The 14,175-nt window shown below is 35.8% G+C and overlaps 1 protein-coding gene across 4 annotated transcripts in view; it reads right to left on the reverse strand.

Moving 5' to 3' along the window:
* Positions 1-14,175, reverse strand: part of GOLGA4 (golgin A4) — a 76,936-nt gene that overhangs the window by 32,313 nt on the left and 30,448 nt on the right. For all 4 annotated transcript variants that reach the window (XM_089532646.1, XM_089532645.1, XM_089532644.1 and 1 more), the window contains 6 exons: positions 13,602-13,740; positions 12,136-12,323; positions 10,711-10,794; positions 9,711-9,858; positions 3,160-3,338; positions 1,708-1,839 (listed from right to left, as the gene is read on the reverse strand). In XM_089532646.1, coding sequence (XP_089388772.1) covers positions 1,708-1,839; positions 3,160-3,338; positions 9,711-9,858; positions 10,711-10,794; positions 12,136-12,323; positions 13,602-13,740 — 870 coding nt within the window. The remainder of the gene's footprint in view (positions 1-1,707; positions 1,840-3,159; positions 3,339-9,710; positions 9,859-10,710; positions 10,795-12,135; positions 12,324-13,601; positions 13,741-14,175) is intronic.

Consider the following 14,175-nt stretch of genomic DNA (forward strand, 5'->3'; position numbering starts at 1 on the left):
TGTGGAGGAAGAATGCAAAAAGACAATATCTCCAGTGAAAAAGAAAGTTAAGTCTAATTGGATGACAGATGAAATTCTTCAAGCAGTTATGGACAGGTGAGAAGCAAGGGGGACAAAATAGGATCAGAACCTTGAACACAATTGTTCAGTAACTTGTGCACATGGACAAACAGGATTATTATAATAATCAAGGTATAGAAACAGAAGATCGTGATAAAAAAAGATACAACAAGAGGCCTCTTCTGCAATATTTAAGAATTCAAAAGAAAATGTTAACCAAGAATGGGGATGCTCTATGACAAATAGGGGAACACATTGGATGATCAATAAGAAATAAGAAGATGATGGAAACAATATACTGAATAACTATATAAGTGATATGAAAGGACGATTGAGTCATTCATGGAAGAGCCATTTGAAGATAAACCCACAATTTTAGAAAGTGAAATGCAAACTGCACTCAAAGCACTTGGGAGAAAGAAACCAGTAGGAACAAATGGCATATCAACAGAGCTGTTCAAAGCAAGAGGGACAGAATCCACACAAATTCTAAATAACATCTGTATATAAATACAAACGATAAAAGAATGGTCTACAGATCGAAAACGCTCAATATACATTCCAATCCCAAAGAAAGGGAAGACCAAGGATTGCAATAACCATTGGACCATTGCATTACTCTCCCATAGAAACAAAATGATGCTCAAAATTCTACAACAAAGAATTTACCATATAGAGAGCAAGAAAGAAGAGGAAAAAGCACTAGCGATCATATTGCAAACATACATTGGATAATGGAGTGCACCAAAGAATTTCAGAAGAAAATCAGCCTGTTCTTTATAGATTATACCAAAGCCTTTGATTGAATAGATGGGCTGCTTAAAAAAAATGGGTGTGGCACAAGATTTGTTTACTATACTATATAATCTATACTCAGTAAGAGGCCACACAGAACATGGAGAGACAAAATGGTTTCCAACTGGTAAAGAGGTTAGGCAAGGATGCATTTTTTCATCCTATTTATTGTTTAATACACAAATCTGGATTAGATTCTGAGGAAGGAGGCGTGAAAATTGGAGGAAAGAATATCAACAACTTAAGATATGAAGATGATACCATACTATTAGCAGAAAATAGCAAAGACTTGCAATGACTAGTGATTAAAGTCAAGTAAGCAAGTGCAAAGGGAGGTTTACAGCTGAATATTAACAAAAGAAAAATAATGACTATAGATGATTTATATAACTCTAAAGTAGACAATGAAGATACTGAGCAAGTGAAAGATTTCTTATACCTTGGCTCAGTCATTAGTCAAAATGGGAACCTTAGGCAAGAAATCCAAAGAAGACTAGGACCTGAAACAGCAGCTATGAAGGAACTAGAAGAGACCCTGACGTTTACATATATTTCATTGAATACCAAAGTCAGGATTGTCCATGCCATTATATTTCTAATTTCTATGTACAGTTGTGAAAGTGGACAGTGAACAAAGCTGATAGGAAGAGAATCAACTCATTTCAAGGGGAATATATATATTTATGCATGTTTAAATAAATAAAATTAATACATGTAGTGTACTGAGAGTACACTGTTCACGCACACAAGGATCTTCATGTGATAATTTATTCACGTCTCCACACAAAAGAAATACACACCACATATGTATTCACACTACATATGTCTGTTTTAATCTTTAAATGCACTTACAAGAGCTGTTTTCATTTGTTCCTGCAAAGCCTGATCCTGGGCTTGTAATCTCTCATTTAACATCTGTTCTTTCCTATCCATTTCACTTTTATGCAGTTTCTCAAGCTCAACAACTCGTTCTTCTGAAGATTTCTGAAAATTTAAAACAATAAATATAAGGTTACGTAAGAATAATAGTGCCATTATGCCACTGCTGAAGAAGAACTTCAAGCAAGAAAAGCACTTGTGGTTGAAAATAATAAAACCCAGAATAAAACTATACCCATTTTTTAAAATAAGTTATACATAAAGTAGATCCACTGAAATCAATGGGACATAAATTTAATCATAACTTATTTAAACTGAATTTACGGTATTTCAAGTCTGCTTTAAATGTGACAAAATATGGTTCCAGTCCATCGTTTTGCTGTAAGAAAGAATAATTGATGAAGTAGAAACAGACCCACACCAAGAGTTCCAGCTAAAAAATCTAAGACTATAATCCTCTGCACATTTACATGGAAATAGGTTCCACTGACCTCAGTGGGCCTTGCTTCTGAGTTGATATACAAAGGATTGCACTATGGATATTACAAGTCCTTAGTAGGTTTATTGCACAATTCCAATTAACTGCAATTCACTTCAGAGTATGACTAGACAGTCAGCCATCCTTATCCATGGATTTTTTATCCATGGATTCAAACATCCACAGCTTGAAAATATTCAAAAAAAGTATAAATTACAAATAGCAGCATTTTGCTATGCCATGGTATTTAATGGGACTTGAGTATTCACAGATTTTGTTATCCACGGGGGGTCCTGGAACCAAACCACAATGGATAACAAGGGCCCACTATATATCTTTATAACCAAGCAGGTTGTTCCAATGAAAGTCAACAGACTTTGCAAATCTTTCTCTATGTTGGGTTTTCTGGCTGTTTCATAAGAGGACTTACTCTTATGCATTGTAGAATAAAACCTTTTTATCCCAGCAGGCCTATGAGAATTGATTTTCAGAGGAAAAGGCCTTGTACTATGTGATGATGTTTTATTTTTTAAAAATCTGCTTTCAAATTTCATGATGGACTTATTGCTTTTTAATTTTTTGTATGCTGTTAATTTCATGCTACATTTATTTTAACTGTTATAAGCCACTTTGAGTCCCATGCTGTGAAAAGGGCAGGATATAAATAAATATAATCATATTCTTCTTCTTCTTTTATAGGGATTCAAAGTACTTCAATTTAAATTAAGTTTCACAACATATAGAAGCATAATTAAATATGTGTATTATTGGAAACATTATCCTAGATGCTCACTTAAATAAAGTACAGGTTGACTTCAAATGAAATTGCTAATATAAGTCTTTCCCTCAGGACACTACCCCAACACATAAAAGATTGGGAACCAGCTCTGCTAACATTACATGATGTATTTTAACTTCAAAATGAATCATTATTGATCAGTATTTACCTTCATAATATTAACCACCTCCTGCTTCACTCTTGTTAACTCCTGTTGAAGAGTCACACGCTCTTCCTCATTGGCTTTTTCTACAGCCTTTATCTTTTCATCCATCTCTGCTTGCAATTTCTTGCGTGCTTCTTCAGTCCTTTGGGCTGTACTGAGAGCTTTTTCAAGTTCTTCAAATGCTGTAGAAAGGAGAGAAGAAACAAAAGATTTTATAGTATATGCATGGAGTTAGCAAGGCAAAAGCACTGGACAGAGCTAGATTTTTTTATATGCAGGGTGTGTTTTCACTGAATTACCTACCTAAAGACAGATCATGACATGAACCTGGAAAAGGCAACATGTTCCCTCATCTTGAAACAATAAACTCAGAAATCAAAGAACTAGACTCTGCTTTCTGTTCAGTGTCAAAAGTCAAAATCTCAACTATACAACGCAAAGGACTAAACAAGAATACTGCATGAGAGAGAATCTTCATTGGCAATTCTACTCAATCTAATGTTTGGATTGCGATTCTCAGGAGTCAATAAATGAAAAATTTCTGGAATGCAAACCCTCTTATAACCATATGAGCAGCTTCATTCCATAATAATGAATAACAAAATATGGCTACATGACTTTTTATATGTTTTTGAATGTTTGTATAACTTTCAACTACTGTTCTTGTATTATTTTTTTAGAAAACAGGTCAAACTCTGCTGTTTAAATCTGTATGTAGTCCAGAGCTGTATCATTATTATGGCAACCTGAGGACAACCCATTGAACATTAGCTACTCTACTTAGATTTTGTTTTTATGTTTCATGCTTTTTAATGCTATTTTAAATCTAATTATTAGCTGCTTTCTTGGCCGTTTTAGGTAAAGGTAATACAGAAATCCTTTTAATACATACATTATCATGTTTACAATGATAGAAGTGGCTATGCCAACAATAAAAATTACAACTTAAAAAACTAAATTTAAAACTCTTCTTTGAAGGACAATAGATTAGTATTATTTTTGGCAGAATAGTAATTTTTCTATTTCATTTTCATGTGAAGCAAAGCCCACATGAAGGAGAAAGTTAATACATTAGATGAACTGCTGCAACAGCATGTCTAACACAATAAAATTAGATTCTTCCATTTAGAGGGTCTTCCATGCAGTTATCTCACAGTGGAAAAATGATGCAGTAGTCTTCCCTTGTGAGGGCTCTATCAGAGTAAATAAAACATGACCTTTGGCTCTAAATACAGTGAAACTTTATGAATGTTTGTTTTCAAGTCAGTCCTACTAGGGCAGAACAGATGGAGATGAAGAAGCGGCCAGAGGGCACTCCCATGGCAACCACATATTGTGGTCCCGATGCCAGCCCCTGCCATGGTCCAAAATGGACCACGGCAAGGAGCGGAAAAGATCTTCTCCTTCTGCGGCCAGGTTTAGGCCGCCTTAAGCGGCCTAGGAGCAACCCCAGCGCGGCTTTTGCGCAGATTGGGGGCATGCATCATCTAAAGGCAACTACACAAGTTTTCATTTAATCTAAATGCTTTAACTACTGTATTAAAATATGTCATTGTAAACACTGGGTAGTCTTCAGTACTAGAATTCTTCTGGCAGAACAGCAGAATCTGCCAGAAATGGGAGAGATCATTCTCATAACACTCTTAAGAGTGCTAAGTTTTACCAGAGTGGGCAAACAGAATTTAAGGCCACTTTTGGTGGCAGCCCAATGAAATGTGTACTATTGTTCTCAAGCCCTATATGAATATTGGACTTGCAATAAAAGTGTGTACTGCGATACATTAGGTTTCAGGGGCAACCAAACTAATTTCCAAATGGCTGTGTTCAACATTATACAGGCATCTATTTAAAAAACATTATGGGACACAGAATGAGTTAAAAGATAATATACATTTAGACCAATATGAAGAAAAATTAGAAATGTCTGCTATATACTAAGATTGACCACTTAAATGCAGTAACCCAGCACATGCACTTGCATGACAATATTTACAAGCACACAAGACTATGGGGAAAGCTAGACAAGCAGAAGAATATATGGTTGAAGAAAAGAGCATGAAAAACACAAAGCAGCACCACTCCACAGAAACACATTCTGTTTCAAAAGTAAAATTTTATGCATCTCAGGCACTCTAACATATAAGCAAAAACATAGGACATTTCTAATTGAAATACCTAATTCTAATGCAAGAGATAATGCGACAGCAGCAAGTGACTGGGTCTGCTAAGGCAATTATACCAACAGGTGTCCAAATTCACTCAGGATTTCTCTATATACATCAAAACTATAAAATCAATCCTGAAACAAGATTTTTTTCTTCCTTAGTGTAACTGTTTCCAAGTAAGTGTGTACAGTAATTGTTTTGAAGTAAGAGGTGCTTTAAAATATTCTACACAGCTTCCACTGGGGTGGGGTGGAAGAGGAAAAGTTTATCTAGATAAGAAACATCTCCGGTAGGATGATCAACTTTACTATTCTGAGATAAAAAGAATGTTTCCTAAGACAAACACCTACCGTATATACTAATGTATAAGTCAGCCTCATGTATAAATGGTGGAAAAGTTTTGGGACCAAAATCATGGATTTCGATACGAACCGTGGATAAATTGAGGGTTAAACTTAGGGGCATATAACAAAGGATGAAAAGAGGGAAACAGCACTTCCCTCTCTCCGTCTTTGGACCTCTCCCAACCACCTAACATCACTTCCCTGGTGCTGGAGGAGAAGGTTTTAACACTGGATTGAGAAGGGAAGGACCTGGAGGTAAAGGCTGTTTGGTGGGCAGGCGAGGTCCAGAGAAGGAAAAGGACAATGGGAGGGAGAAGGTTTACCATCAGATTGAGAATGGAAAGAACTGGAGGGAAATGGGGTGTTTGGTGGACAGGAGGGGTCTAGAAAGGGAGAAATACAATGGGGAGAGATGGTTTTAACATCGTTTTGAGAACGGAATCACCTCTTTCACACACACACACACACACACACTCCCTGCCTTGGCAGCTCTTTCAGAGTGCACTGCTGAAGCAGGAAGAGTGGGGCATCGGGGCAGTGCTTTTTTTAAGGATCTTTCTAAGCAGTATTACTGTACTGACCCATATATAAGTCGACCCAGGATTTTAGAGTCAATTTTTGGGCATAATTTTTTGGACTTATAGTCGAGCATATATGCTAAGTCATTCTCAAAAAGTGCCACCAAATGGAATCAGAGGCCCAGTTTTTATAAATAAGAAATGAACTGGTAAGCCTGTGTTCTTGAATGCATCACTTCAGACTCAGATGTGGACTCACACATAGAGTTAGACAAAGTTATTGCTACACTGAATTAATGTGGACTTAATGACATTCACTCTAACTAGCTCCAACTCATTGAGTGCAGTTCTATATTTTTAAAAAAATCCACTGCCTTGACATGAAGTTTGAAATAGTACAATGCAGAACACAGACTTTCCATTATATATGCCGTTTTGGAAAATTAGGCCTATCACATTTAAATATTCTCAACTTTCCATTTTGTGGTTTACTCAAGGTCTTCCAAAGAAATAATAAAATATAGAAGGAAGGTATCTTTTACTGGTCCAACTCTCTTTTTAAAGCAAGTCACATCAAGCTTTTGAACACAAGTTAAGCACACAGGCTCCAAATCAGTTACGATCTAAATAAAAATGTAAATAGGATACTGTGCTTTTATACATGAAAACCTGGTGTTTTATCACATATATTGGCAAACAAAAATGGTTCAGGGAAGTTTAAATGACTCTTGCCTAACAATGACTAATACCATCAAAAGAATCCCATTTAATTCATTTCTCTCATTCTGCAAGATAACAAGACACCACTAGGCTGTAGAATTTTGCCACATAAATTGATGTCATGGCAAGAAAATGAAAAAAGCCATAGAAGACAGTGTCCAACATACATATGGGCCACAAGACAATATTTTGTGAAATTTCAATGGCATGTTTTCCTTCTCTTTTAGAAAAAGTGTATTGGAAAGTGAAATACCAATTTGCAATTATTTTTAAAACGCTCTACATTTTAAAAAAAAACTTGAAATGCATAAGCAAACCTCGTGCTTTGCTTTGATCTGATGAAATACCTATGTGTGGTTCGAAAGCTTGGAAAAATATTTCTTAAAAAATAAACTAGAGTTGGTACAATAAAAGTTATCTTTACCTCTTTCTTTTAAGAATTTCCTGTCAGGTTAACTGATGTCTTCAACTATGGCATCATCTAGTGGTAAAAAATGAAGAAAGCATGATGGAAACAAATTAGGCAGACTGAGATCCACTTAGTATGTTTCAGACAATATGGAGAAAAATGCAAGTGCAAAACTGTAATTTAAAAAGCACCTAGTCAAAATAGTAGTCAAACACTGGTAATACTTTCATACAAATATTCTGTTAAGGACACCTTTGTGTTAAAGAACATTTATGTTGCCTGTGGAAATAAAAATTCTACTTACAACAAAAATTGTAATTTTTTGTGTGTTGTTTTGGGCAGATAAAGCACTGTGTTGTTTTCTGCAGCTCTCTAAGTGTTTTGTGAAAGAAAATAATTCTAATTATGAGAAATTTAAGTATAAACACTACTATGAGTTATAAGACTAAATGCTAAAAATTCCAAGAGAGGAGATGAGGTCATTTGCTTTTGATATTGCCTGAGAAGCACAGAATTTACTTTCTAAAGTTTGCTGTAAGCAGCAGTTGAGTGATGTAAGTAAAAGATCCCTTACCCCAATCCTGTTCATACAAGGCTTGGGAAAGGCACCATGATTCACTTATTGGCATGTGTGGATGCACAAAAATAAGATGCTTAGTGAGATTTTTATACAATATACTATTTTTTACAGAATGAAAAGCTGTGATAATTATCTTACTTAGGAATTCTTATGATTTTATTTCCTGCTTCCCCCAACATAGTATTTCAGGGTTATTTTCTAGAAGTTTTGCTGCAAGGGCTCATCCATTATATTACTGTCAATTCAATCCTACAACCAGACTTAGCAAAATCTAAGCAAATAGTAATGTAAACAACAGCTTGTGGCTCACAATGATTTGAAAATTTTAAACTGACGAGTTGCCTCCAAATTTACCTTTCCACAAATAGTGTCTGATATCATAGAGGAATCCCACTAGCAGAAGGGATACAATTGTGGTTTTCACTGTCCAGAGCCCCCCTCCACAACCTATTCTAGTTTTTAGTTTGCTCTGGTTTTCATATTCATTAAGCTTGCTTGAGTCCCAGTAATTAGGGAATAGGTGAGATATGAATGAATAAAGTAAGAGTAACAACCACCAGCACCACACCCAAAATAGATTTTCAGAGGGCACAAGTAACTGCACAGGAAAAGGAGACTTTGTAAAATCTGTATCATCTCAATGGAACTGCACTCATGGGATGCTCCCAGCAATGGGAAGTTTGGATAGAAACTGGATGCATTTGGTAATAAACTGTATCAATACAGTGAAATCAGAGTGAACTGTCTTTAAAAACCTGATTCATTTTCCCCATTCTAGTCTGTCTGTGCTCTAATGTCCCCTCACTAGAATCTTTCTCCTTGTGCCACAAATGGCTACATTTTGGGAGATACAATATTAGATGTAATCAGGATGACAGAAGTCAAAACTGGCACAATAATGTCTCTTTAAAAATTACTGTTTGCAAGTTAGAGCAGTCCTTGTGTTTTACTTTCTTCCCTCAGCAATTTCTCCCTATCAGTGTAAACCATGGATTCCCAATATGTATTTTCTATTATAAGCCATCACTAACAAGCCAAAGTGTCTTTCTAAGTGACAGACAGATATTATTAGCTATGAAAAAAAATGTTGTATATTTTAGTGTGAGTGGGCTGGGAAAGGAAGGGATAGAGAAAAAGTGCTAGAAAGTGAGGTTATGCATATTCATATTCATAAAGCTAATTCCTGATTTACAAGTATTCTGTAGTAGATCCCAGTGAACAGATTCCTATATCTACCCTCATACATTCAATCTGCATCTCTCTGCCATTTTTTATATTTGGGAGGAATTTTTTATCCTGGTCAGAGGGGCCAGAGACTATAATGCACATTTCCCTCATAACAGTGGACTTCCTGCTTAAGTTATTAATGAAGCATACAGTCATATGGAACTTAAACATAAAGTAGCCCCAGTCCAGAGGACATGAGTCCATGTTAATGATATATTCCTTGAACCTGGTACAGAAACTAGAGCAGCCAGTTTTCAGTTGCAGCACATTAATCAAAATAAGGTTGTTTAAATTTACAAAGCATTCTGACTTCCTTTGATTACTATGATAAGAAGAAAATGTATAACACTAATATGTTAATATTTAAAAAGAGAGTTGTTTTGGCTACCCTATTAAAGCCCCTTTTGTAACCAGTCTGACAAGATAATGGGACAGTAGGATTGTGGGGTTCCACTGAGGACCACAATGATGTTCATTTTGATGATGGGGGGAAGCTAATGGAATTGTTATAATGGCTGGTGATGAAAGGGCAAACGAATGATGCAGAAAAGTTTCCTACTCGAACAAAAGACAATCACTGTAATGTCTTACCAGCTTTTTCAGACTTTTCTTTCTGTTCTTTTAACTCTTCACTTTGTAGAACAACCTGCTTGATATGAGACCGCAACTGGGCAATTTCTTCTTCTTTCATTTCCAGTGTTTCATGCATTTGCCGTTTTGTTTCCGCTATTACCATGCCCTATAATACCGGTGATTACAAGCAGAAGTACACTGTGTGAATACTGGTAGAATTCAAAGATATAATTGTGTTACTCTGTACAATCAGTATGTAGAGAGATCTTGTAGCACCTTTGAGATTAGCTGAAAGAAAGAAGTCGGCAGCATGAGCTCTCATAGACCTAACGCATCTGAGGAAGGAGACTTAAGTCTACGAAAGCTCATGCTGCCAACTTTTTTGTTTCAGTAATTCTCAAGGGTGCTACAAGATTTTTCTACATACTGTGTGAATAATGAAATGTAAAAGCTTAATACAGATACAGGACACTATCACTGTTATGCAACTTAGCTGGTTACACCTTTATGTTGCAGCAGAACAATGTAAAGAAGTCATATACACTAATAAGAATCAAACAAATGTATATCAACTACAAACAAGGAGAGAGGAAAGAATATCTGAAGGCCTATGGTAAAGTTCTAAAGTGTTCTACATCTAATCATGCACAGTGCTGTACCATGAACAAAAGCAGACTTACCCTTTTAAATTACATGGTTTTCTGGACTTAGGATTAATGTCTGTGCCAAAATGTGCAATTTTGGAGATTCTGGGGTACCTTACAGATCTATGTAACTATGAAATATAGTAATAAATCTAGACCAAATTTCTATCTTTCCTGGTACTAAATAACTCTATGAAAATCTATGCAGGCATAACGAAATTAAATTTCAGTACTTAAATAGTACATAATAGTGATTCCTTTCCTTAAAAGAAAAAAAATGTTAAGACATAATACAGAACAATAAAAAGTTACAACTTTTAGGTAAGAGCTAGCAGCATATGAAACAATGGCAATTTAAAGTGCACTATACTTACTTTATCTTGTTCTAGTTGTTCTATCAAGTTCTTAGCATCACGTAGCTGAGTAATCAGTTTTGTCTTTTCAGCCATATGAAGATCCTATAAGAGAGAACAAGATGAACTTGAATAATATGTACCCAGTCTGAAGTAACTAAGTCTAAAAAAACATGTAATTTGCCCCTATCAGGCTGAACTTCCAAGACAGATCAAGGCACTTCTGATTCTGAATACTAATGATTCCACATATTTCTTTAAAAAAATAATATTGGCCTCAGATATTGCATGGTCTGTAGCACATTTAATTTTTATTTATTTATAAAATTCTTCTCTTCTGAAAAATTAGCTTCCAAAACAATGTATGCAGTCTTGCTGTTAACTGCTATCAAGTCAACTTCAAATTATGGTGACTCCATGAATGAGAGACCTCCAAATCACCCTGTTACAACAGTCTTGCAAATTCAGGTATTGCAAATTCATGACCATGGCTTCCTTTAGTGAATCTATCCATCTGTAACGTGGTCTTCCTCCTTTCCTACTGCCTTCTACCTTACCAAACATTAGTGTCTTTTTAGGGAGTCATGTCTTCTCATGCTATGTCCAACATTCTCAGTTTACTCATCTTAGCTTCTAGAGAGAAGTCAGGCTTGGTTGTTCTCACTTATTTATTTGTCTTTTTGGTATCTGTGGTATATATGTTTCAACTGAGTTGATTCTCTTCTATAAGCTTTCTTCAACTTCCACAACCATACAAAGAAATGGAAGTACAATGGCACAGAGAGGTTCTAATATAACATTTATAGTGGGTCCTTGTTATCTACTGGGGTTGGGTTCCAGGCCCTCCCATGGATAACAAAATCTGTGGATGCTCAAATCCCATTAAATACAATGGCATAGTAAAATGGTCTCCCTTATATAAAACAGTAAATCAAGGTTTGCTATTTGGAATTTATACTTTTTTGGAATGTTTTTAAACCATGGATGCTTGAATCAGTGGATAAAAAAATCTGTGGATAAGGAGGGTTAACTGTATAGGTTCCCTTCAAACATATATACATTACTTTTGAAAAATAATGTGTGTCCATGTCCAATTTCTTCTATTGTAACTAGAAATGCAGCCAGTTTTGTGTATGAAATTCCACTGGGTGGAAAAAAATTGCATTAGTAAACAAAGGAAAGCATCTAAGGCATCTAGCCTTGTCCATCACTTCTAGCAATGTTCTTTAAATATGCAGTTCAAGACATCTGGAAGATTCTGATATATTCCACATCCCTTTCATTATTCTGGATAAAACAGATATAACATTATGTCTGTTAACTACATCATGTTACCTTCACAACATTATGTCTGTTAACTATGCCATGTTACCCTTCCCATGGGCAACAAAAAAGGTTCATAAAATGTTTTTTTCAGTACCTTCATAAAATATGTTTTTTCAGTACCTTCATTTTCTCTAGTTCCTGAAGTCTTTCATCTAGTTGCTCCTGCAGTGCCTCTTTCTCATTAGCTAGCTGTGCTGAGCGCTCTTTATGTGATCGAATTGTTTCTTTACATCGATGAAGCAAGTTCTCTTGCCGTTTTACTCGCTGAGTAAGCGTTTCAAGTGTTTTAGCGGTATCCCCATCGCCACCTACAAAACAGCAGAAAATTATGATGAGCTGACAAAACTGGCAACTCAAGCAAAAAAAAAGGAGGGGGGAGAAAGAGGTATGACAGCCTCAGTTTAGTTGTTTTGGCTTTCAGAGAGAGTTTGAGCTTGATCTGTTCTAGAACCCATTTGTTTGGCTTGGCTTGGCTTGGCCATCCATGGTATCCTCAGCACTTTTCTCCAGCACTACATCTCAAATTAATCTATTTTGTTTCTATTGACTTTCTTTACTGTTCAGCTCTCACCTCCATACATGGTGATGGGGAATATAATGGCTTATACAATTCACACTTTAGTGTTCAGAGTTATATCTTTACACTTTAGAATCGTCACCATTTCCTTCATGACTGCCACTCCCCATCTTACATGTCTTCTGATTTCTTGACTGCTGTCTCCATTCTGATCAACGTTTGATCCAAGATATGGGAATTCTTTGACTATTTCAATTTTCTCATTATCTAGCATGAATTCTTGTAAGTCTTCTGTGCTCATTATTTTTGTTTTCTTAATTTTCAACATTAAGCCTACCTTAGCACTTTCCTCCTTTACCTTCTTCAGTAACTGATCCAGGACTTTGCTGGTTTCTGCTAGTAGTATTGTGTCGTCTGCATATCTTTGGTTTTTAATGTTCCTTCTTCCAATCTTCTCTCCTCCTGCCTCTGAGTCTAAGCCTGTTCTATGCATTATATTTTCTGCATACTGGTTGAATAAATAAGATGCTGGACAACCAGCAGGCACTATCTCACATGTGGAAAATTTGCTTGAAAAAAATCTCTACACTGATAGCTCATGACTACTGACATTTTGACATTTGACATTTCCTGTTTATTGTGAACTTTAAAATGTGAGTTGGTCCCATGGCAAATTATTCAGTCACCATAATGAAGCTAACCAGACCACAATCTGGTCAGTCTCTGGGTGAAAGATAGTTGGGATCACCTATGTAGCGTATAATTTGAGTCCATTGATAGAAGATAGGCAAAAAATATACCAAATACAGTACACTTTTGAAAAGTATACCCCTGCAATGTTTTCATTTGAACTGTACCTGATAACAATTTATTATTTGGACCATTAAAGTTTCCTGGTTAGAATTATATAATTTGACCAATTTGGTTGGGATCAGCAACACCATCGAAAGTTAAACCAGAAAGTAGAAGTGGCCCACATTCAGGAAAGAAAACTTAGTACCAGCGCATATTTACAAATACTTTATTTTTAAAAACACCTAAGGTGGTTTTGCCAAAGATAATAACCTACCAGGACTCCCCAGCTGCAAGGCATTGTCTGTACTTGTGTCTCTTGTTGGACTCTGAAGTTGTGACTGAGTCTGAACATTTGGATCAGGCAGTTCAATACTTATTTGCCCATTCTGTAACCGTTGTTTCAGTAATGATACCTGGATAAACAGAATAATTCACCCATTCAGTTAATGACCACCTTATGCTCTGAAAAAACCTCTGAAAAATTCAAGTCAAATAATTTTAGGGCATAGTTAGTTACAAAGACTATATACTTCTTCCAATGTCAAGAGGCGATATTACTTTCAGTACCAGTGCTGCAAAAACGAGAAGTAGGAAACTACTATACTGATACCCTCCTTAAGGGCTTCTCAGAGGCATATGGTTAGCTGCTGTGGGAAGGGAGTGCTGGACTACACAAGCCTTTAGTCTGATCCAACAGGGTCCATATGCTGTTATAGACCATTTGATATTTTTATTTTTTTAAATCTTATTTATGACATAAGTAAAAAAATGGACCCTGGCATTAGCCTGCAAGCATGTGATTTTATTATTAATTATTATATTCACTTCATTTACATCCTGCATTTTTC

The sequence above is a fragment of the Sceloporus occidentalis genome, unplaced genomic scaffold, assembly GCF_023333645.1.
Source record: "Sceloporus occidentalis isolate IW3139 unplaced genomic scaffold, rSceOcc1.0.p SCAF_7, whole genome shotgun sequence".
NCBI classification, from domain to species: domain Eukaryota; kingdom Metazoa; phylum Chordata; class Lepidosauria; order Squamata; family Phrynosomatidae; genus Sceloporus; species Sceloporus occidentalis.